Source organism: Mya arenaria, chromosome 13 (assembly GCF_026914265.1).
Source record: "Mya arenaria isolate MELC-2E11 chromosome 13, ASM2691426v1".
Lineage (NCBI taxonomy): Eukaryota > Metazoa > Mollusca > Bivalvia > Myida > Myidae > Mya > Mya arenaria.
The window spans coordinates 5,208,981-5,232,317 of record NC_069134.1 but is presented as its reverse complement, the minus strand read 5'-3'; the positions used below and the strand labels follow the sequence as shown (position 1 = coordinate 5,232,317).

The 23,337-nt window shown below is 39.7% G+C and overlaps 1 protein-coding gene across 2 annotated transcripts in view; it reads right to left on the bottom strand.

Moving 5' to 3' along the window:
• The window catches only part of LOC128214797 (nardilysin-like), a 29,014-nt gene that overhangs the window by 2,674 nt on the left and 3,003 nt on the right, over nt 1-23,337 (bottom strand). Inside the window, exons 4-29 of one of the 2 annotated variants that reach the window (XM_052921453.1) lie at nt 23,012-23,109; nt 22,588-22,669; nt 20,445-20,545; nt 19,784-19,910; nt 19,042-19,137; nt 18,374-18,496; nt 18,038-18,095; nt 17,802-17,835; nt 17,538-17,577; nt 17,236-17,305; nt 16,090-16,167; nt 15,670-15,790; nt 15,324-15,437; nt 14,827-14,931; nt 12,678-12,846; nt 12,188-12,235; nt 5,809-5,931; nt 5,551-5,602; nt 5,321-5,404; nt 4,773-4,845; nt 3,441-3,568; nt 2,750-2,909; nt 2,259-2,333; nt 1,818-1,967; nt 1,408-1,544; nt 287-377 (exon numbers count right to left, since the gene is read on the bottom strand). In XM_052921453.1, the coding sequence (XP_052777413.1) occupies nt 287-377; nt 1,408-1,544; nt 1,818-1,967; nt 2,259-2,333; nt 2,750-2,909; nt 3,441-3,568; nt 4,773-4,845; nt 5,321-5,404; nt 5,551-5,602; nt 5,809-5,931; nt 12,188-12,235; nt 12,678-12,846; nt 14,827-14,931; nt 15,324-15,437; nt 15,670-15,790; nt 16,090-16,167; nt 17,236-17,305; nt 17,538-17,577; nt 17,802-17,835; nt 18,038-18,095; nt 18,374-18,496; nt 19,042-19,137; nt 19,784-19,910; nt 20,445-20,545; nt 22,588-22,669; nt 23,012-23,109 (2,537 nt within the window). The remainder of the gene's footprint in view (nt 1-286; nt 378-1,407; nt 1,545-1,817; nt 1,968-2,258; nt 2,334-2,749; nt 2,910-3,440; nt 3,569-4,772; nt 4,846-5,320; nt 5,405-5,550; nt 5,603-5,808; nt 5,932-12,187; nt 12,236-12,677; nt 12,847-14,826; nt 14,932-15,323; nt 15,438-15,669; nt 15,791-16,089; nt 16,168-17,235; nt 17,306-17,537; nt 17,578-17,801; nt 17,836-18,037; nt 18,096-18,373; nt 18,497-19,041; nt 19,138-19,783; nt 19,911-20,444; nt 20,546-22,587; nt 22,670-23,011; nt 23,110-23,337) is intronic. The other variant, XM_052921454.1, reaches the window with a different exon arrangement.

The following is a 23,337-nucleotide window of genomic DNA, read 5'->3' as shown; positions in this document are numbered from 1 at the left end:
ATTGCATCTTCTTTATTGTCTTAAGTCAATTGTGACTTCCTTGTTTTAAAAACTGCACTGATAACACATCATTACTCTAAATTTCTTTCTAACTTTGACGGTAGCTTTGGGAATAAAACTGTAATTGTGGCAAAACTAGGATTTATCATGCTTCAACATTAAATAGAATTTAACGTAATTTAGCATCATATTATGTATATATAATACTCATTTAATTCGATATAATTCAGCATTACAATAATACAATTGCATAATCAAACATTAGACATGGACAGTAGGCAGTTACCATGGTGTGAAATTCATCATCGGTCATGGTGTCGAGTATTCCACGCATCTCCACCAGAAATCCCTCCACTTCCCCGTTCACATAAGACTCACTGGAAATGACAAGTATATAGGAGCTTCTTTTGTTGGAGAAATAAGCAAAACATGTACACCTATAAACTAGAGCTGTCAAAGGAGTAATGAATACCCCACACGCTGTCTGGACACCAAATTTAGGCAAATTCTAAGTGAAAAAGGGGCCATAACTTTGTCAAAAATTGATAGTATAAAAATAAGTCATCATCAGACGACAACTTAATTTTGCAAATTTTAAGGTGAAATGTGGAAAACTTCGTAAAAATTATGGTGTTAAAATGTGAAGCAAAGATATTTAAATCTGCCAACCCTTGCATAAGTTAATGTCCGACACCATATTTTAGGCAAATTTTAAGTTAAAAAGGGGGTTAGGGTAAGGGTTGTCTTGTATTTTATGGTGTTAAACATGTGTACCAAAAAGTATGTTAACACATCAAACCGTTCATTTGTTACTGTCTGGACACCCTATTGTTGGGAAATTATTACTCGGGCAAATATTGGTAATTTGTAAACAAATTTGAAGTTGAACTGTAACAAAACCAACAAGCTCACTCCTATACCCCCCTGCCTCCCACCAAACTCTGTTTTGTGTGGGAATAATAAGCCTTTAAGGAAGGACAGAAAATTCCTTCACAGACATTGGCTTCCTTCCCAATCCTAAATTGTATATACTGATATTTAAGGTTACTTAAATTTGAATTCACTTAATTGAATAACATGTTGTATGAGTAATTTTGTTTACATAAATGATCGCTGGAATAAATTGTTCTCCAGTCCACAAACTTTAAGAACAGCTCTCGTAGTAGCTGTGAGTAAATCCTGTTTCAACAAGATAAACATATTTACCACCATTTAAGATGAGTTGTTAACCCTCAGATTAATTCTTTGAAAAAAATTACATTAATTTATCTCCCTTACTGTATGTCGTCTTTTTAGTTATAGCCAAGAATTGAATTTTGCGTGGCAACAATGATGCCAACAGAAAGACCAAGGCATTGACAATACCTGGAGTTGAACATCAGTAAGGTTAAATAAGTGCAAACATACCTGAACTTGCTAGCCTGGTACTCCACACATATCCCAAGCCCCATAATGCCGTATGTGAGGAAGTTAATACACTCTACCGTGTATCCCAGCTGCTTCTTTGTCCGTAAGGTGTCGAAACATGGCTCGTACATCCGACCCTGAAATGGGAACATTTATGTTCAGATTTGTATGCCATTTATTAAATTATTATCAAGCTGAATACTGAAATCTTTTTAGCTTAAGCAACTATTTTTTTTATTTTACAATTATGCTGCAGCCTTACAATGAAACCCATATGTTTACTTTAATTTTTCACAGACTGTATAAACAAGTCTCATCCCTGAAGCTAAAAATATACATAATGGCACTATAAAGGATTCAAGTTATTATTACTTTCGTGAACAAGTCACATGTTTTAAGCACACCATTACCTTTAGGACACTGTTGAGACAGGTAGTTCTCAGGCTGCCGGGCCCACTCTGATAGTAGTTCACGAGATATGACATCGTACCCTCAGGGTTAAGCCCTAGGGTCTGGCAATATGAAAGCTGGGTGGGAAGAGACACAACCAGGTCATGCTCCTGAAATCATAGAAAAGTTCTTGAGTATCAACATAGTGGTTCCTTGTTTAGCCTTGCCCATAAAATCCCAGACAAAGCTGTGATACTATCAGGACAGGGAGCTGTGCACAAATTTTAATAATAATTCAGTGAATATGAAATACTTCAGAAAAGAGGGAGTACACAGAGAAAAACATAAGTGTAAAAACATGACTTGAATTTATCAAAAATGTACTTTCCTTTCAATTAAGTAAACATTGAACACTTTCTAAGATAAAAGCGTTGGTAATTAGTATTGGAACAATATATCACCTGGAAGACAGGTTCATCAGAGCAGGTCTGGAGCGGCAGTCTACCTGTCACATCCTCATGTAAACATATGGCCTCCTGTTAGGAAAATATACAAAAGACGTTGAAGCCATGATATCAGGTAGTCTCAAGTCTGAATTTAGACTCAAGTGATAAAACTGCAAATCTTCATTTCATTGAAACTTTCCTTCTTGACAAATATATGTAAACCAATGGAATAAAGATGATTCCTTATGATTCTTTATCATTTATTAAAGAGTCTGCACTCTGACATGCTACTGTTTGTAATCATGGCCGTGATGTACCGTATCTTGTCTTACAAACAAACTTTAAACTTCTTTTAAAAGTAAGACATTCAAATGAAAAGTCCTGTCAATTGTGCCTCTTTTTTTTAATGTTAATTTTGGTAAACAATGCTTCTCTAAAGAGCTAAGTTTCTATAATTCATGTTACATGAAGTTTCCCACAGTGTTTCTTTCATAATGCACACACACCTTCTGTGTAAAGTTGCCCATAACGAGAGCCTCTACGGTGATCCTGTGTAGAAAGCTGTGTACAAACTCCATAAGGCTGTCCCTGGTGAGGGTGTCCACCACCTGGTAGCGGTCCAGGTGACTCATGTAGCACGGCTCTAACAACTGCCACCGCAACATGCTGTAAATAAACATGCAGGAGTGAGTAAGGACACACTGAAGTTTGTGTAAGGGAAATAACCCATTATTTAAAAATCTTCATGTTAAGCAAGATAGTTTTTCATTTTATGTGGCACCTTAGTATATAAATTAATAAAACACCAAGTTATCAAATAATAGATATTCATTGTTATGAAAAACAATAGCGTATTCATAAAACTTCTTCAGTCATTTCTAACTAAAGTTGATTTCCTAAGATTTTGAAGCCACATTAAAAGAAAAGTGTAAGTGTCTTTAAAAAAATAGTTTGTGTAATCAATACAAACAAGGAAAATAATGTATTTCAGATATTATTAGGTTATTATAGAATATGATCAGAGCTTAACTTAAGAAATTGACTTAAGTTAGGAAATGACTAAAGAAGTTTTATAAAAACCGGCCAAGGTCCCACTTAAACTAAGAAAGTTATTCTTCTATGGGAATTCCATAGACACTGACGGTCTCCTATCCCCTACACCCTTGTTCCCTAACATGACCCCCATGCGTATACTACCTGGCCGCCTCCTGTGGTTTGATGACAGTGTTGTGGTATCCTTTCTTTACCTCTGCCTTCATGGCTGTGAACATCTCCTCACTGCAGGAAAACCCCACCAGCAGATCAACAATAAGCATCAACACCTCCTGGGATGGGGTAGAATTGTACATTTATCTTACTTGACTTATGAAGTACATCATAAAGCATGCATATAGGTTGCAAACTTATATATTCTAGATATCATATAACAATTTCTGCATTGCTGTCATACTGTACAGTTCAAGCTTTCCTGCATAGGCTTCTCACCAAGGTAACATAGAAAGTGAGTCCCTGTCCACCTGTGTGACAGTATTAAGAAAGCACAATCCAGACACAATCATTGGTTTTCCTTTGATACCTCAGTTTCTCTCATCAATTCTCATAGTATAGTGCTAGTGGGTTTAGTTAAACTCTAATATCACATATTTTGTAACTTGAAGTTACAAAATATAACAATTGTTTTACTGTTGGTTGAAGCCGATCAACAAATCATGACATTGAGCACTTGGCAATAACTGTAATATTCATATATATATAATATTTTTTATTTTGTCACATTTTATTACTGTAAATGACTGGTTATAAGACACACTTTTTCCCCTCAGATTTTGATGTAAAAAAATGCCTGCGCCTTACAAACTGTAACAAGCTTTTGACATTTTTTTTTGTCAATTTCAGGCCGAAATTGGCTCTTCAGAGAAATAAATGGTGAAGAAACTAGTTTGTTTAGATTTATGTAGAAAGGGATGTCACTCACATCATCTCAGTTCAAGTTTATACCGGTTGAAATGGCAATTGAAGATCGGAATACAGTGTATCGTAAAACGTTTATCATTTTAATTTCTCATTATTGTACCAATAAAATTATTCAATATTATTTTGTATAAAACAATAATTAAACATGCATATAAAGAAGCATAGCTGTGCACTGTCAAAATATTTTTTGTCAGTGGTATAAGGTGTGAAAAACTTGCAATGCCTTTAAGCAGTTAAACATACCAATAGTACAAATTGTAGCGATAATAGTCTTGTTTTTTCACACGTTCTATATACTTTCCTGTAGGTGTTGACATTTTGAGAACAAACACATACAATATAAGGTTTTTGCTTTACAAAACTTTTCATTCTCGACAAGTTATTGGTGGCAGAGGATTTTTAACATTTTTTTCAATGCGTCCTATAAAGCATAACATAGATTAAAAGTTTTTGTCTCAAGTTTTCACAAATTTTTTGGCCTGCATCTTATAACCACTATCTTCATTTACCCACTATCATCTTATAACCAGTCATTTACAGTACATGGAAACTTACCTTGATTTTATGGTCAAAACCATCCACAGTGATGGTGAGCCCAGACTGTGTGGAGTCAGCAGCACACAGGATCCTGGAAAGTAATCCAAGTATTAGTGCAAGAAGACAGCATTTACCTGATAAAAAGTGATATTAAAATTGAATGAAATGTATTATTCAATCTAGTCCAGCATCATATGACAGTTTTGAGATTAATATAAAGCTTCTTTTTTTTTGGAAAGTCTATTTTGATAGGGAATTTCTCAGCCTCCACTTTGAAAAGAACAGATCAAACATCTTGACATTTTCAGGATATTTTAATAAGGTTATTTGACAATAAGTTATTGCATTTTTATTAAAAAGAAATATTTAATATCAGCTAAATTCCGAAATTTATTTGAAAAGTTTTTACAGTACCAAAAGTATGCTTTAATGTCCAACACACAATAGATGAGTTACAATGCAATTAAAGATGTTTTAACTTTATAAAGCTATTTTTAAACTTCATTATATATCTTCATAAGAGTTTATACATCGATATGTAGTCGAAACAGGAGGAGACAACTCACTCATATCCGGCCATGAGAGCGGGGTATGTCGGCTCAGACAGGTTGTGGTACAGAATCGACACAAACACGTCAAACAGGGCCAAGCTGGAACAACAATATACAGGTATATTAAAATGGCACCTCAATAACCATGTGTATGAAATTGAAATTGAATACAAGACATATACCCCGGTAGGAACAGAGAGTGGATGCAAAAGGTCAAATACATCTTAGTAGAAAGAGTAGAATACCTTTTAGCACTTTCAAACACAACTGGACTTCTTAGATGGTACTTTACATAACCTGGAAAATAAAACAAAAATAAAATGTAAACAAACGTAATATGGATTTGTGTGATGATAAATTTAAAATCTATACCTTGATAGAAATCTAAGTAAGGAATCGTTCAGTAAACATGCAGTTGTGTCAGATTGATGTTCTGACATCTCTTTACTCAGACAAATTATCAATCACAATACAGTAGACCAGAAATGTTGTAGACATGGCACCTTTTGGTACAAGGAACTTGTTGTCCTTCTTGAAGAACAGTTTGTGCTGGGAACTGGATGACACAAGGGCGGGTAGTGGGGTCTGTTCCGAGGGCGGGACTTCCTTCACTGTGTAGTCAGTACCTAGTGAGAACAGAGTGGAACATGACATACTACTTCCATTTATCAATTTAAATTTCTGTTTACATAAATGTGCATTTCATGTATATTTCAGTTATCTTAATCCAAGCCTAAACGTCTATAAAACCAGGCAATAAATCTACAGTATACTCAAAAGCAATTGTATGCCTGTAACTTAAGTTCTATTCACTGCCACAGACATGCTACTTACAGAGGAACATTTTGGGCCTGGGCAGGAAAAGTCCTATTCACTGCCACAGACATGCTACTTACAGAGGAACATTTTGGGCCTGGGCAGGTAAAGTTCTATTCACTGCCACTGGCATGCTATTTACAGAGGAACTGGTTGGGCCTGGGCAGAAAAAGTTCTATTCACTGCCACTGGCATGCTACTTACAGAGAAACTGGTTGGGCCTGGGCAGGAAAAGTTCTATTCACTGCCACAGGCATGCTACTTACAGAGAAACTTGTTGGGCCTGGGCAGGTAAAGTTCTATTCACTGCCACTGGCATGCAACTTACAGAGGAACATTTTGGGCCTGGGCAGAAAAAGTTCTATTCACTGCCACTGGCATGCTACTTACAGAGAAACTGGTTGGGCCTGGGCAGGAAAAAGTTCTATTCACTGCCACAGGCATGCTACTTACAGAGAAACTTGTTGGGCCTGGGCAGGTAAAGTTCTATTCACTGCCACTGGCATGCTACTTACAGAGAAACTGCTTGGGCCTGGGCAGGTAAAGTTCTATTCACTGCCACTGGCATGCAACTTACAGAGGAACATTTTGGGCCTGGGCAGAAAAAGTTCTATTCACTGCCACTGGCATGCTACTTACAGAGAAACTGGTTGGGCCTGGGCAGGAAAAGTTCTATTCAGTGCCACAGGCATGCTACTTACAGAGAAACTTGTTGGGCCTGGGCAGGTAAAGTTCTATTCACTGCCACAGGCATGCTACTTACAGAGAAACTGGTTGGGCCTGGGCAGGTAAAGTTCTATTCACTGCCACTGGCATGTTTCTTACAGAGAAACTGGTTGGGTCTGGGAAGGTCAAGTTCTATTCACTGCCACAGGCATGCTACTTACAGAGAAACTGGTTGGGCCTGGGCAGGAAAAGTTTTATTCACTGCCACAGGCATGCTACTTACAGAGAAACTGGTTGGGCCTGGGCAGGTAAAGTTCTATTCACTGCCACTGGCATGCTACTTACAGAGAAGCTGGTTGGGCCTCGGCAGTTTAAGTTCTATTCACTGCCACTGGCATGCTACTTACAGAGAAGCTGGTTGGGCCTGGGCAGGTAAAGTTCTATTCACTGCCACTGGCATGCAACTTACAGAGGAACATTTTGGGCCTGGGCAGAAAAAGTTCTATTCACTGCCACTGGCATGCTACTTACAGAGAAACTGGTTGGGCCTGGGCAGGAAAAGTTCTATTCAGTGCCACAGGCATGCTACTTACAGAGAAACTTGTTGGGCCTGGGCAGGTAAAGTTCTATTCACTGCCACAGGCATGCTACTTACAGAGAAACTGGTTGGGCCTGGGCAGGTAAAGTTCTATTCACTGCCACTGGCATGTTTCTTACAGAGAAACTGGTTGGGTCTGGGAAGGTCAAGTTCTATTCACTGCCACAGGCATGCTACTTACAGAGAAACTGGTTGGGCCTGGGCAGGAAAAGTTTTATTCACTGCCACAGGCATGCTACTTACAGAGAAACTGGTTGGGCCTGGGCAGGTAAAGTTCTATTCACTGCCACTGGCATGCTACTTACAGAGAAGCTGGTTGGGCCTCGGCAGTTTAAGTTCTATTCACTGCCACTGGCATGCTACTTACAGAGAAGCTGGTTGGGCCTGGGCAGGTAAAGTTCTATTCACTGCCACAGGCATGCAACTTACAGAGGAACTTTTCGGGCCTGGGCAGAAAAAGTTCTATTCACTGCCACTGGCATGCTACTTACAGAGAAACTGGTTAGGCTTGGGCAGGAAAAGTTCTATTCACTGCCACAGGCATGCTACTTACAGAGAAACTTGTTGGGCCTGGGCAGGTAAAGTTCTATTCACTGCCACAGGCATGCTACTTACAGAGAAACTGGTTGGGCCTGGGCAGGTAAAGTTCTATACACTGCCACAGGCATGCTTTTTACAGAGAAACTGGTTGGGCCTGGGCAGGTAAAGTTCTATCCACTGCCACTGGCATGCAACTTACAGAGAACCTGGTTGGGCCTGGGCAGGTAAAGTTCTATTCACTGCCACAGGCATGCTACTTACAGAGAAACTGGTTGGGTCTGGGAAGGTCAAGTTCTATTCACTGCCACTGGCATGCTACTTACAGAGGAACTGGTTGGGCCTGGGCAGGTAAAGTTCTATTCACTGCCACAGGCATGCAACTTACAGAGGAACTGGTTGGGCATGGGCAGGTAAAGTTCTATTCACTGCCACAGGCATGCTACTTACAGAGAAACTGGTTAGGCCTGGGCAGGAAAAGTTCTATTCACTGCCACAGGCATGCAACTTACAGAGAAACTGGTTAGGCCTGGGCAGGTAAAGTTCTATTCACTGCCACAGGCATGCAACTTACAGAGGAACTTTTCGGGCCTGGGCAGAAAAAGTTCTATTCACTGCCACTGGCATGCTACTTACAGAGAAACTGGTAAGGCCTGGGCAGGTAAAGTTCTATTCACTGCCACAGGCATGCTACTTACAGAGAAACTGGTTGGGCCTGGGCAGGTAAAGTTCTATTCACTGCCACAGGCATGCTACTTACAGAGAAACTGGTTGGGCCTGGGCAGGTAAAGTTCTATTCACTGCCACTGGCATGCTATTTACAGAGGAACTGGTTGGGCCTGGGCAGGTAAAGTTCTATTCACTGCCACTGGCATGCTACTTACAGAGAAACTGGTTGGGCCTGGGCAGGTAAAGTTCTATTCAGTGCCACAGGCATGCTACTTACAGAGAAACTTGTTGGGCCTGGGCAGGAAAAAGTTCTATTCACTGCCACAGGCCTGCTACTTACAGAGAAACTGGTTGGGCCTGGGCAGGTAAAGTTCTATTCACTGCCACTGGCATGCTACTTACAGAGAAACTGGTTGGGCCTGGGCAGGTAAAGTTCTATTTACTGCCACAGGCATGCTACTTACAGAGAAACTGGTTGGGCCTGGGAAGGTAAAGTTCTATTTACTGCCACAGGCATGCTTCTTACAGAGAAACTGGTTGGGCATAGGCAGGTAAAGTTCTATTCACTGCCACTGGCATGCTACTTACAGAGAAACTGGTTGGGCCTGGGCAGGTAAAGTTCTATTCAGTGCCACAGGCATGCTACTTACAGAGAAACTTGTTGGGCCTGGGCAGGTAAAGTTCTATTCACTGCCACAGGCATGCTACTTACAGAGAAACTGGTTGGGCCTGGGCAGGTAAAGTTCTATTCACTGCCACAGGCATGCTACTTACAGAGAAACTGGTTGGGCCTGGGCAGGTAAAGTTCTATTTACTGCCACAGGCATGCAACTTTCAGAGGAACTGGTTGGGCCTGGGCAGGTAAAGTTCTATTCACTGCCACTGGCATGCTACTTACAGAGAAACTGGTTAGGCTTGGGCAGGAAAAGTTCTATTCACTGCCACAGGCATGCTACTTACAGAGAAACTTGTTGGGCCTGGGCAGGTAAAGTTCTATTCACTGCCACTGGCATGCTACTTACAGAGAAACTTGTTGGGCCTGGGCAGGTAAAGTTCTATTCACTACCACAGGCATGCTACTTACAGAGAAACTGGTTGGGCCTGGGCAGGTTAAGTTCTATTCACTGCCACAGGCATGCTACTTACAGAGAAACTGGTTGGGCCTGGGCAGGTAAAGTTCTATTCACTGCCACTGGCATGCTACTTACAGAGAAACTTGTTGGGCCTGGGCAGGAAAAGTTCTATTCACTGCCACAGGCATGCTACTTACAGAGAAACTTGTTGGGCATAGGCAGGTAAAGTTCTATTCACTGCCACTGGCATGCTACTTACAGAGAAATTTGTTGGGCCTGGGCAGGTAAAGTTCTATTCACAACCACAGGCATGCTACTTACAGAGAAACTGGTTAGGCTTGGGCAGGAAAAGTTCTATTCACTGCCACAGGCATGCTACTTACAGAGAAACTTGTTGGGCCTGGGCAGGTAAAGTTCTATTCACTGCCACTGGCATGCTACTTACAGAGAAACTGGTTAGGCTTGGGCAGGTAAAGTTCTATTCACTGCCACTGGCATGCTACTTACAGAGAAACTTGTTGGGCCTGGGCAGGTAAAGTTCTATTCACTGCCACTGGCATGCTACTTACAGAGAAACTGGTTAGGCCTGGGCAGGTAAAGTTCTATTCACTGCCACAGGCATGCTACTTACAGAGAAACTGGTTGGGCCTGGGCAGGTAAAGTTCTATTCACTGCCACAGGCATGCTACTTACAGAGAAACTGGTTGGGCCTGGGCAGGTAAAGTTCTATTCACTGCCACTGGCATGCTACTTACAGAGAAACTGGTTGGGCCTGGGCAGGTAAAGTTCTATTCACTGCCACTGGCATGTTACTTACAGAGAAACTTGTTGGGCCTGGGCAGGTAAAGTTCTATTCACTGCCACTGGCATGCTACTTACAGAGAAACTGGTTGGGCCTGGGCAGGTAAAGTTCTATTCACTGCCACAGGCATGCAACTTACAGAGAAACTGGTTGGGCCTGGGCAGGTAAAGTTCTATTTACTGCCACAGGCATGCTACTTACGGAGGAACTGGTTGGGCCTGGGCAGGTAAAGTTCTATTCACTACCACAGGCATGCTACTTACAGAGAAACTGGTTGGGCCTGGGAAGGTAAAGTTCTATTTACTGCCACAGGCATGCTTCTTACAGAGAAACTGGTTGGGCATGGGCAGGTAAAGTTCTATTCACTGCCACAGGCATGCTACTTACAGAGAAACTGGTTGGGCCTGGGCAGGAAAAAGTTCTATTCACTGCCACAGGCATGCTACTTACAAAGAAACTGGTTATGCCTGGGCAGGAAAAAGTTCTATTCACTGCCACTGGCATGCTACTTACAGAGAAACTGGTTGGGCCTGGGCAGGAAAAAGTTCTATTCACTGCCACAGGCATGCTACTTACAAAGAAACTGGTTGGGCCTGGGCAGGTAAAGTTCTATTCACTGCCACAGGCATGCTACTTACAGAGAAACTGGTTGGGCCTGGGCAGGTAAAGTTCTATTCACTGCCACAGGCATGCAACTTACAGAGAAACTGGTTGGGCCTGGGCAGGTAAAGTTCTATTCACTGCCACAGGCATGCTACTTACAGAGGAACTGGTTGGGCCTGGGCAGGTAAAGTTCTATTCACTACCACAGGCATGCTACTTACAGAGAAACTGGTTGGGCCTGGGAAGGTCAAGTTCTATTCACTGCCACAGGCATGCTACTTACAGAGAAACTGGTTGGGCCTGGGCAGGTAAAGTTCTATTTACTGCCACAGGCATGCTACTTACAGAGAAACTGGTTGGGCATGGGCAGGTAAAGTTCTATTCACTGCCACAGGCATGCTACTTACAGAGAAACTGGTTGGGCCTGGGCAGGAAAAAGTTCTATTTACTGCCACAGGCATGCTACTTACAGAGAAACTGGTTGGGCATGGGCAGGTAAAGTTCTATTCACTGCCACAGGCATGCTACTTACAGAGAAACTTGTTGGGCCTGGGCAGGTTAAGTTCTATTCACTGCCACAGGCATGCTACTTACAGAGAAACTTGTTGGGCCTGGGCAGGTAAAGTTCTATTCACTGCCACAGGCATGCTACTTACAGAGAAACTTGTTGGGCCTGGGCAGGTAAAGTTCTATTCACTGCCACAGGCATGCTACTTACAGAGAAACTGCTTGGGCCTGGGCAGGTTACAGAGGAACTGGTTGGGCCTGGGCAGGTTACAGAGGAACTGGTTGGGCCTGGGCAGGTTACAGAGGAACTGGTTGGGCCTGGGCAGGTAAAGTTCTATTCACTGCCACAGGCATGCTACTTACAGAGAAACTTGTTGGGCCTGGGCAGGAAAAGTTCTATTCACTGTCACTGGCATGCTACTTACAGAGGAACTGGTTGGGCCTGGGCAGGAAAAGTTCTATTCACTACCACTGGCATGCTACTTACAAAGAAACTGGTTGGGCCTGGGCAGGTAAAGTTCTATTCACTGCCACTGGCATGCTACTTACAGAGGAACTGGTTGGGCCTGGGCAGGTAAAGTTCTATTCACTGCCACTGGCATGCTACTTACAGAGAAACTGGTTGGGTCTGGGCAGGTAAAGTTCTGCTTGAGTCGCTCCTGTAAATAATACAATGTATATGTACACATGTTCTGACACTGCAACGGAAGTTGGTTTATAACAACCAGAAAGAACTGTTAAACACTGCTTCAAGAATGGATATAGAGGTTTCTCATCAAGCCATTCAAGCAACCTTTGAGGTCAAATGAGAAAACATATCAAGAAGTTGCACAGCAAAGGCCAACGCTCATCTACTATTGTTTTTTTAACTTGACCATTATTAAAACAAGAGTTAGGGGCTTTGCTCAACATGTGTCTTTTGCTTCATTTCGTTTATACATCTTTAAATGATTTGAGTTATGGGCAAGACTGTCATTCTTACCCTACAGCGAAAATTCAACACCAAGGTTAGTGTATACCTCCACTTCCATAAAAACTACAAAGCACCTTCAGATAACATGCTGGTATCAGAATTAAACTAAGAAATACCTCGCTATTTACCAAGTTCAGAAGTCCACTGTTGCCTGAGTTCTGGAGTTATATCTTCCATGTTGTACTTTGAGCCAAACCAGCCTTCCCGATGTGGGCAGTCAGCCTCTGTCAGGTCGCTGGACAGGATCATCACGTTACAGTTATCTGCACGAAGGTTATCCATGCAGTCTGACAACACCTGGGTCCAAATATTAATAAAGGGCTTATTTGATGTAAGCATTGACTAAACCCTCAAATACATCACAGTTTGGTCTCTTAGGTAGAAAGGACACAAATTAAAGCATAACCTTCCAAAAATGTCTGTGAAATGTTATGTATTTTTACAAAGATGTGTGATCAATTTTATACAAACAACACTTTTAGATAAATCCAAAACCGGTTTCAACTGAAATTTTGAATGTCAATCATTCCTTTCAAGCATAAATATAAAAATCATACACTTTCTATGGTTAATCCTCACTCTCCCTACCTGTGGTTCATCCACACACCCTCTACCAGTAGTTCATACACACACTCCCTATCTGTGGTTCATCCACACACTTCCTACCTGTGGTTCATACACACACTCCCTACCTGTGTTTCATCCACACACTCCCTACCTGTGTTTCATCCACACACTCCCTACCTGTGTTTCATCCACACACTCCCTACCTGTGGTTCATACACACACTCCCAACCTGTGTTTCATCCACACACTCCCTACCTGTGTTTCATCCACACACTCCCTACCTGTGTTTCATCCACACACTCCCTACCTATGGTTCATACACACACTCCCAACCTGTGGTTCATCCACATACTCCCTACCTCTGGTTCATACCACACTCCCTACCAATGGTACATACACACACTCTCTACCAGTAGTTCATACACACACTCCCTACCTGTGGTTCATACACACACTCTCTATCAGTAGTTCATCCACACACACCCTACCTGTGGTTCATACACACACTACCTACCTGTGGTTCATACACACACTCCCTACCTGTGGTTCATACACACACTCTCTACTAGTAGTTCATCAACACACTCCCTACCTGTGGTTCATCCACACACTCCCTACCTGTGGTTCACCCACACACTCTCTACCAGTAGTTCATCCACATACTACCTACCTGTGGTTCATCCCCACACTCCCTACCTGTGGTTCATCCACACTGGTTCATCCCCACATGCCCTACATGTGGTTCATCCACACTGGTTCATCCACATACTCCCTATCTGTGGTTCATCCACATACACCCTATCTGTGGCTCATCCACACACTCCCTACCTGTGGTTCATCCACACACTCCCTAGCTGTGGTTCATCCACACTCTCCCTACCAGTGGTTCTTCCACACACTCCCTACCACTGGTTCATCCACACACTCCCTAACTGTGGTTCATCCACACACTCCCTACCTTTGGTTCATCCCCACACTCCCTACCTGTGGTTCATCCACACTGGTTCATCCACATACTCCCTACCTGTGGTTCATCCACATACTCCCTATCTGTGGCTAATCCACATACTCCCTACCTGTGCTTCATCCACACATTCCCTACCTGTGGTTCATCCACACACTCCCTACCAGTGGTTCTTCCACACACTCCCTACCACTGGTTCTTCCTAACACTCCCTACCTGTGGTTCATCCACACACTCCCTAACTGTGGTTCATCCACACACTCCCTACCTTTGGTTCATCCCCATACACCTGTGGTTCATCCACACTGGTTCATCCACATACTCCCTACCTGTGGCTCATCCACATACTCCCTACCTGTGCTTCATCCAAATTGTTCATCCACACACACCCTACCTGTGCTTCATCCACACTGGTTCATCCACATACTCCCTACCTGTGCTTCATCCACATACTCCCTATCTGTGGCTCATCCACACACTTCCTACCTGTGGTTCATCTACATACTCCCTATCTGTGGCTCATCCACACACTCCTTACCTGTGGTTCATACACACACTCCCTACCTGTGCTTCATCCACACACTCCCTACCTGTGGTTCATCCACACACTCCCTACCTGTGGTTCATCCACACACTCCCTACCTGTGGTTCATCCACACACACCCTACCTGTGGTTCATCCACACACTCCCTACCTGTGGTTCATACACACACTCCCTACCTGTGTTTCATTCACACACTCCCTACCTGTGAATCATACTGAAACAGTAGCCTGTGGCCGGTGAGGAAGTCCCTCGGAGGATAGAGCTGCATGTTGTCTGCCATCTTCTCAACATATTCTGTTGGGTCACCCTAATTCAGTGGAAAAGGTGGCTAAATTCAAATAACATATTGGACCAAAAACATTATAACTTCACATTACTGGTACCAAAAGGGTAAATGCCCGGCCCCTATTTACTGAACAATAAGTCCTTTATAATAGGATTAAATTTGGTATTAATTGGGTATTTTTCTTATTTTGAATAATTCTGAGGCTTAAAATGGAATCATATTTATGATTACATTTTATTATTTTGAAGAATTAGGTTAGAGTATTTTAACTGAATGCAATAATTGGGGCCTCTTTGTGATGCGTCTTCTGTATTTTGTGACAAAGAACATATGTTAACAAGTGTACTATAATTGGGTAACCAGATTAAAAAAATCATGTTTGAAGGTGTTGGTTATATGTTTAGTACATGTACCTGTTCCTTCCATCTGAACTTGTTGTCCTCGGTCAGCTGGAGTTCCCGGTAGAACCACTCCTGGGTGCCGGCGTCCTTCAGCAGCCTGATGTAAGAGAATATCACCTGCAGCACCTAGAAAGCGTGTGTATAAAGCTAGAATATTTCACTGCATCTAGCAAACGAACAGATAGTGGCTGTAATTATCTGCATTTAACAAAGTAGTGCCATTTTACATCAATTAATTTTGTACTATTTTTATTCAAATTAATCCACTCCTATTATTAATTTCTATTTGATGTTGTGTCAATTAAAATCCTACACAACATTTCTGCATTATATTTTCTATTTATAACCATGCTATTACCTCATGTACATGTTTGATACCAGTGTCAGTCAGCGTGATACACATGTCCATTCCTGACCATGTGGTGTTCATATCATTACCGTCACCAGAGTTGCCCCCCAACACACCAAACGCCCAGTTTCTGATGGAGACAGGAAGCAGTTTATTTTCAAAATGTAATTTCAATATGTCAAAAAAAACAATGGCAGAGATTTTTCAACACGAATGCTATTTTAAAGACAGCATTACAGGTCACAAAATTTGTACACAACATCTTGTATCATTTGATGATGATTTTTTTCTTGCAATGGTCAATCCAAGTAAACAAGATGGAAAAGTTACTCAACTAGGTTTTACGCCAAACCACTCCTCCTCGCTATTTACACTACAGACAACATTTCTCCTGAAATTGAAACATTTTTCAACTATTAAACTTCCTACCTTTTTTTGAGATATGAGTAGATGCTTCCTTCTCCCTCGTGATTCATGAGAGACGAGATGTACTCCAGGGGCTTCAGTCTGCACATTCAGAAATAATAATGAAATTTTCAGACCAATATATCATTCAAATATCAAACCTAAAAGCCTGTTGGGAGTGCCCATTATTGTAGAACCAACTTTTATGCATCATAGCAAGTGCAGACATTTTCATGTAAGGTTAATACCTGATAATAATATAGGCTGAAAATAGTAAACTATAAAGCTTTAAGTTGATGATTGCTTCTTTTGCTAACATATTTAGAGAAAAGCATGGAAAATTGAAAAAGAAATCATTAAAATACACTTATGTCTGTGAATTTCATCTTATTTTGACAATTTGACAGCCATAAACCCAGAATAAAAAGTCTGATCTGGCTGTATATTTACTTATTTGAGATATTATGCACTTAAACATTGAAACCAAGTGTAGTCAAGATTGGTCAACAAATGCTCAAGTAAGAGAGCTGTCAAAGTGGCTTTGGTCAAAGAGCAAGGATCAACAACTGGCTATTGACAAAACTCAGTATATACGTGAATATTATGCCCATCAACCTTACTAATTTTTATTGAAAAGTTTGGATATGAAATTCTCACGTTCAAAAGTGGACAAAGTAATATAGGTAAAAAGTTTAAAAAAACAAAAGGCCATAACTCCAGAGTATATAAAGCAGTCTGACAGTTGATTGGACTCAGCCACGATAGAATGCCAATAAGTATTGCAACCAAGTTTGGTAAAGATTAGATAACAAATGCTGAAGTTAGATGGCGGATGCCCTAGACACATATGATAATGCTGACAACAATGACCTCGCTGTACAACATAATTGTCTATCATGGCTGATGTTGACTTATGTAAGAGAGGTTAAAAAATTATTTAAAATTCAGAAATACGGAAAGATGATATGTAAGTAGTCGTTTACTCATTCAGGGACATTCCTTATCAAATAGTCAGACAGTGATCAATCATTTTCAATTGCACAAGTGCGCTGAGGAGTAAACACCAATACTAGTCTTTTGTTTTACATTCAAAGTTGTCAGAGTTATTGGCCTTCATATACATTCTCTCTGGTAACTTGTGAACCTAGTTTCAATGGAACAATGTGTTACCTGTATTTGGCCTGTAGGGGAGGGAAGGGCCAGGTCACATACAGCTTGTGTGTGGTCGTCACCGCTATCACTGAACACAAGAATGTACATTATTATAGAGTCATTTCTTCTTAATCATCTTGGTCAATTCTGTCAAATATTTGTCCTTGTCATCACATAAAAAACATACAGAATCTTAACACAACCTTTATAATATGAAAGAGAAACTGTATCATCAGATTAGATTATATCAGAAATATGACAAAGAAAACTATATATAAAGACATCATCTCCATAGCCTTACGTGTAGAGCGAGGACCTACCTTTGTATATCTTTCTGAAGGCATCAGTATCGAATGGCTCCTGAAATAACACAATGTCCAATGTTATCCACGCCCTTCATGATATTACATTTCTGAAGTTATTTTTTGTGAAGAATCTACCAGTACATGTATATTAAAACAAAATCATTATTTCAAATGTAAACTAAATGATTGTAAGAGTAAAACTTCAATATCAAAAACAAACAAGTAATAATTCATCAAATTAAAATTTAAAACGGTCAATTTATGGGTACATGTACTTACTTTCATTTGATGGAAAGTGACAGGTGGCTCCTTACTGGAAAAACAATTTGCAATTGAGCAATAAACATAAGATCAATAAATCAATGTTTTTCACTGGTTTACATCACTGTATTACATCTGTATGAAAGACTTAAATTATACTCAGCAAAAAAGCTTTAAAAATCAACAATCATTTAATGCTTCCACCATGAAGAACTCATGAACTGATGCAAGCAATACATGGATATATTCCATACTTGTTACGGATTCCAGAGAAGCTTTCTCGGGTCCACTTCTCCAACTTGTCAAGGTTATCTGCATATAAGAACATTGCCAAATGTATGGATTCAATTAATAGTAATACTAAAATAACTCAAATGCTATTTATAGTAAAATATTTAAATACATCTTCGATAGTTATCTTTAAATGTTATTGCAGTCTATTCAGTAATTTAATTACACATTAATATCAGTTTTTAGTAATAGTACTATTAGAATTGAATTAATATATACATTTTTTCTTAAGTTTTTCTGTCGATCTTAAATTATACTAATAAATACTCCATGTGTATCCATCACCATACAATACCTACGTTTTGAGTGTACAGCCAGGGTCATGTACTGTGCCGTGTAATAGCGCTCATAGAAGTCCCGCAGTCGTCCGTACACATCGATGTTCTTCTCCTCTGGCATCTTCTTCAGACTCTCAAGGTTCCCTGTTTGGTTGGATATGTTTGAATGTAATCAACTTGATCTCATTGAAATGTTATCCATCATAAAATATCTCTACCAGTTTTTGTTCATCATTGTGCCCAATAATATTTCATGACTGAGTAATAGACAACAGGTCAACATTGTCAACATTGAAATCTCCAAACATTTACAATAGTTGTTTCAAAATCATGATGCCTTTTGTTCCATCCCAAAAGTGATTTGAACAGTTTGTTTTCAACACTTCAAAGACGGCCTTTTTAGGCTGCGATTAAATTGGCCAGTTGATGTAAAACCAGTGCAAACTGTACATGTATGGATCCTCTGTGGGTGAATGAGCCCGCCCCCCATGAGAAGTATGTTCCACATTGATATGATTAAGAATATGCATAATCATTGACAGTGGCATTCATCTTTCTCTGATGTGCAAAGTTGATTGAAAGAATATGGATGTTCTACTTGATTTTCAATAAAATCTTGGTAAATGCTTCATTAAACGACATCAACAATAATAATAATATTAATAATTCTTAAAGATAATGAGCCATACCTAGGAGGAATTTGGACATGGGATGACCAGGTTTAGCCGTATCAGCCATGATCTGACACAGACGGTCATCATCGCTGGGAACCCGCTCCTGGAACTCTAAAAGATGTAAAACGTACATGTTAAGTTTCCTTGGTTATCCATTAAAAAAAATCTTTGCATATAGTGAAAGTAGTATACAATTGAAACTATAAATACTATAGAACAATTTTTTTTTCACAATACAGTCAAATCTCAATGGCTGCAGTTCACTTGGCTCAATTTGTCTAATTGGCTTGATTTTGTAAAAAGGAACGATTATTGTTTACTATATGCTTATATATACTTGATATGGTTAAAGCTGCACTCTCACAGATTGAACATTTTGACATTTTTTTGTCTTGGAACGAGCCAATTTATGCGAAAATGCATGTAAACCAGTTGTATAAGACTGCTGACAAAAAATTAGATCGCAGATTTTTATATTTAAGTTCAAAAATTGATGTTTTATGCATTTTTCATAAACTGCTAGTAACACTTTTAGCCATAAAATATTAATTTTTGAACGGTAATATGAAAATATGCGATCTGATCTTTTGTCAGCGGTCTTTTATCACTGGTTTGCACATATTTACGCAAAAAATTGCTCATTCAAAGACAAAAAAAAAGTTGTAAAAGAAATTTAGAAAAAATTAAGAAAAATAAATCATGCATGTTACTTTATTGGAAGTTTTGAAGCAATAATATTCAGTCTGCTGCAAATTACCACTATCAACAGCTTGTATTTCCCTGTCAACAGCATCCTTTAGAAGGAGCGAGTTCACGAAGAATTGGGCAAACTGGTCCAGGGACTTCCGGAAATAGTCACGATCAACATCGAAGTAGAAATTAGTCTGGAAATAACAACTGAAAACATTATAATGTGACACAGAGAGAGACAGTTTGATATTTATTACCACCATCAGCAATCAAGGACGGTAATAAGGGCTTTTTTGTACGCCCCTTCATTCTACATGAATAAATATATATGCATACAAGGACACAAATAATTTAATAAATTTTCTATATCTTAAACCAACGAAATGTGTACAGCTTTTCTTTTATTAATGGAAAATCCTAAGACATATGTATGGTTTATACTTATCAAATGCTAATAAGTGGCAAATTTTGGGCCGCAGTGTGATGTAAAATCCTTTTGGTATTTAGAGACAAGTGTTTAGAATTGTAGTGAATGCTACAGTTTTACAAAAGAGAAAGAACGATCAATCATGTAGCATGATCAAAATTTATCTTGTTTCTTGTGAGAATAAGACACTTAGATAATGATCAGCAAGCAAGTGCATCTGAATGCATTCGAAACAGCGCCTTGTAGCTAAAAACTATTTCTTAGAAAATAATTTGAATTGCTAATATTTCTAAAGACCTACTCTTTCATGGTCTGTCCAGGCATTTGTGTGGCCACCATGTCTTGACAAATAGTCATCAAACGCATTTTCCTTAGGGTACTTTTCACTTCCCATGAACACCACTAAAAGAATAAACATGAATGAGCTGTGAAACACAGAGATTGCTAATCTAACAGTAGAATAAGTATCTTTCACATGTATGTAGAGCAGATAGAAATATCAGGCCCAGGGGCATGTGCAGAAGCCGGTAACAAGGCTTTCCAAGTTACCTGCCATGCAGTGTGTCCCAGGGTAACAAGGCTTGCCAAGTTACCCGCCATGCAGTGTGTCCCAGGGTAACAAGGCTTGCCAAGTTACCCGCCATGCAGTGTGTCCCAGGGTAACAAGGCTTTCCAAGTTACCCGCCATGCAGTGTGTCCCAGGGTAACAAGGCTTGCCAAGTTACCCGCCATGCAGTGTGTCTCAGGGTAACAAGGCTTGCCAAGTTACCCGCCATGCAGTGTGTCCCAGGGTAACAAGGCTTGCCAAGTTACCCGCCATGCAGTGTGTCTCAGGGTTGGATTGTTAATCTTTCCTGCATACACATACTATTTTGCAAACCTGAAAAAAAATCAGTAAAATATCAGGTTGCAAAGGCTGTACAGTATACGCTTAACCAAATAGTGCCTGAATAGATGTTTATCGATTTGAACATCATGATATGTGCAGTATTTAAGGTCAATGTCAAAGCATGAGAATCACATCGCCATTTTAAAGTTTTGAAATAACTTTGTTGTAACATTCTTTGTAAGTAAATGTTATTTGCCTGTTTCCTTCTAAAACACCTTACCCCACATTTAATTTATCATCATCAATAAAAAAAAACAACATTTTTTTCCCAGGGTGAGAAAGACAGACTTCCAAGCCTGGTAAATAAATGGAAATGCATGTCTGTAATGCAAGAAAAACAACAACTTCTATATATCAATCTGAAGCATTTGAAGAAGATTGATCACTATAAAAAATAACAGTAAAACCCCTGTATTCAGACCACCTTTGGGACTTTGAGAAATGGTCTTAATAGCGGGGTGGTCTCATTACTGAGTTTGTGCTGATTTGATTAATGAATTGTCAAGTGGTGGAATTCATTAGATTTCTACATGTACAAGTACAGGTGTTACTAGGTATTGGTAATATGGGGCTATAGTGAATACTATTCAAGCAGAGAATATAAATAAAAAGTTATGTCATTCATTATTTTACATCATAAATTTTTCAAAGAATAACATGTATTAAAACAACACAGTTTCAATGTCCTGTAATTATATTTTCACAGTAAGTATCCCCGAAAATCCAATCAAAAAACTATCAATTATCAAACACTTCCGTGATTTCATTACCTCTATCATAAAGCAGCTACATGTTGTCATAAAGTGGTCGGTGATTTTCCTTAAACCAGGAAACGTGTTGTAAACTTCTTTGTATTGCGTGTCAATCGAGGTGTGAACACAAACATGCATAGTACCTATCAACAAATTGCCTGTGTCACAGGACATGTGTTGATTGTATTGAATACATTAATAAAATATATTAAATTTGCATTAAGTCAGGAGTCTTTGTATTTATTATATCCACGATATTCGTATTATTCTTATTTCCTATATTTCTACTTTTTCCTTACCTTGATCCAACTAAACTCCGCCCTAGGTGTCCTGTGATCATTATTTTACTCTACATTTTATTCTACCATTGTTCGTACTAACCTGTCACGCGTGATTGGTCATCAGGTGTCGAGTGTGTTAATCTTTGCACTTGCCTTCCTGATTTTATAGTGACCAGTCACATTATTGTTATAATAAAATATCTAGGATATTTTGATTTGTTACAGTGGTTACTCTACACAAACGGATCCTAATTAAAAATATATGCCGACTGGGCTACGTCGACACCTGCGGTCGCATTAACAGATCAATTTAACATGTGATTAATTAAATGGGACTGGATTAAGTGGTCATATAACTGAATAACGGGTTGCCCGTTTTTTTGGGGGTTTACAACCATTGAATTATAGAGGACAAAGAACGGGTCTGAAAAAATTGGTCTTAGTAGCGGATGTGTCGAGAAAACGGGCCGTCACATAGGGTTTTTAAATGTAAAAACATTAAATGTAGTTTTCATTCCATACTATGTTCTAGGAAGTGTGCGAATCCCTGGATGTCATCAGGGTCTGAGAAACTCCCCACTCCTATACACAGCGCAGCTGCTGACTGAAACCACAGAAAAAGACTTGTTAACAAATAATATTTTGAACAGTTCAAGTTTAAGAGAAGTAGCTTGAAAGCTAGATAAATCTAAGATGCAACCTACATTATTTCTGTATATTCCTTATAAATGCTGTTCAGATTTTCTATTGGCATATTTATCATAACTTCATGAAACAACATTTGTGTACATAAGTCACAAAGAGGAAAAATATATTTTGAAAAGCCCAAGAATAGAAATTTAGTATCAATATTTAGATTAAGAAAAATGAATCTATATTTTATTTCTATTCTTACAGATGTCAATCTAGAACTAGTGTGTGAACATTTTTGTGTTTTCCATTATACCATTTTCTCAGACGCTTGTGTATCGTCAACATCTTCGGCGTCACTCATCTCTCCCTCGGACTCTCCATCTTCCTCCTCCATCTCGCTCCCTTCACTCTCTACAACACAGCATAACATCAACATGAAGGTACGAATACAATTACTTGGCATTCTTTAAAATTCGCAATAATTTCATAGTTAACACCCTGCATATCTGTTTAGCTAGCTCATTGCTTTCATACACAAAACTATGAAAGTGTAAAAAAACATAAGGTCTCCATTTCTCAAACCCCTTACATTTTAATATACCCTTGTGTCCCCCCATATTTTTACAGACAAGAACCTTC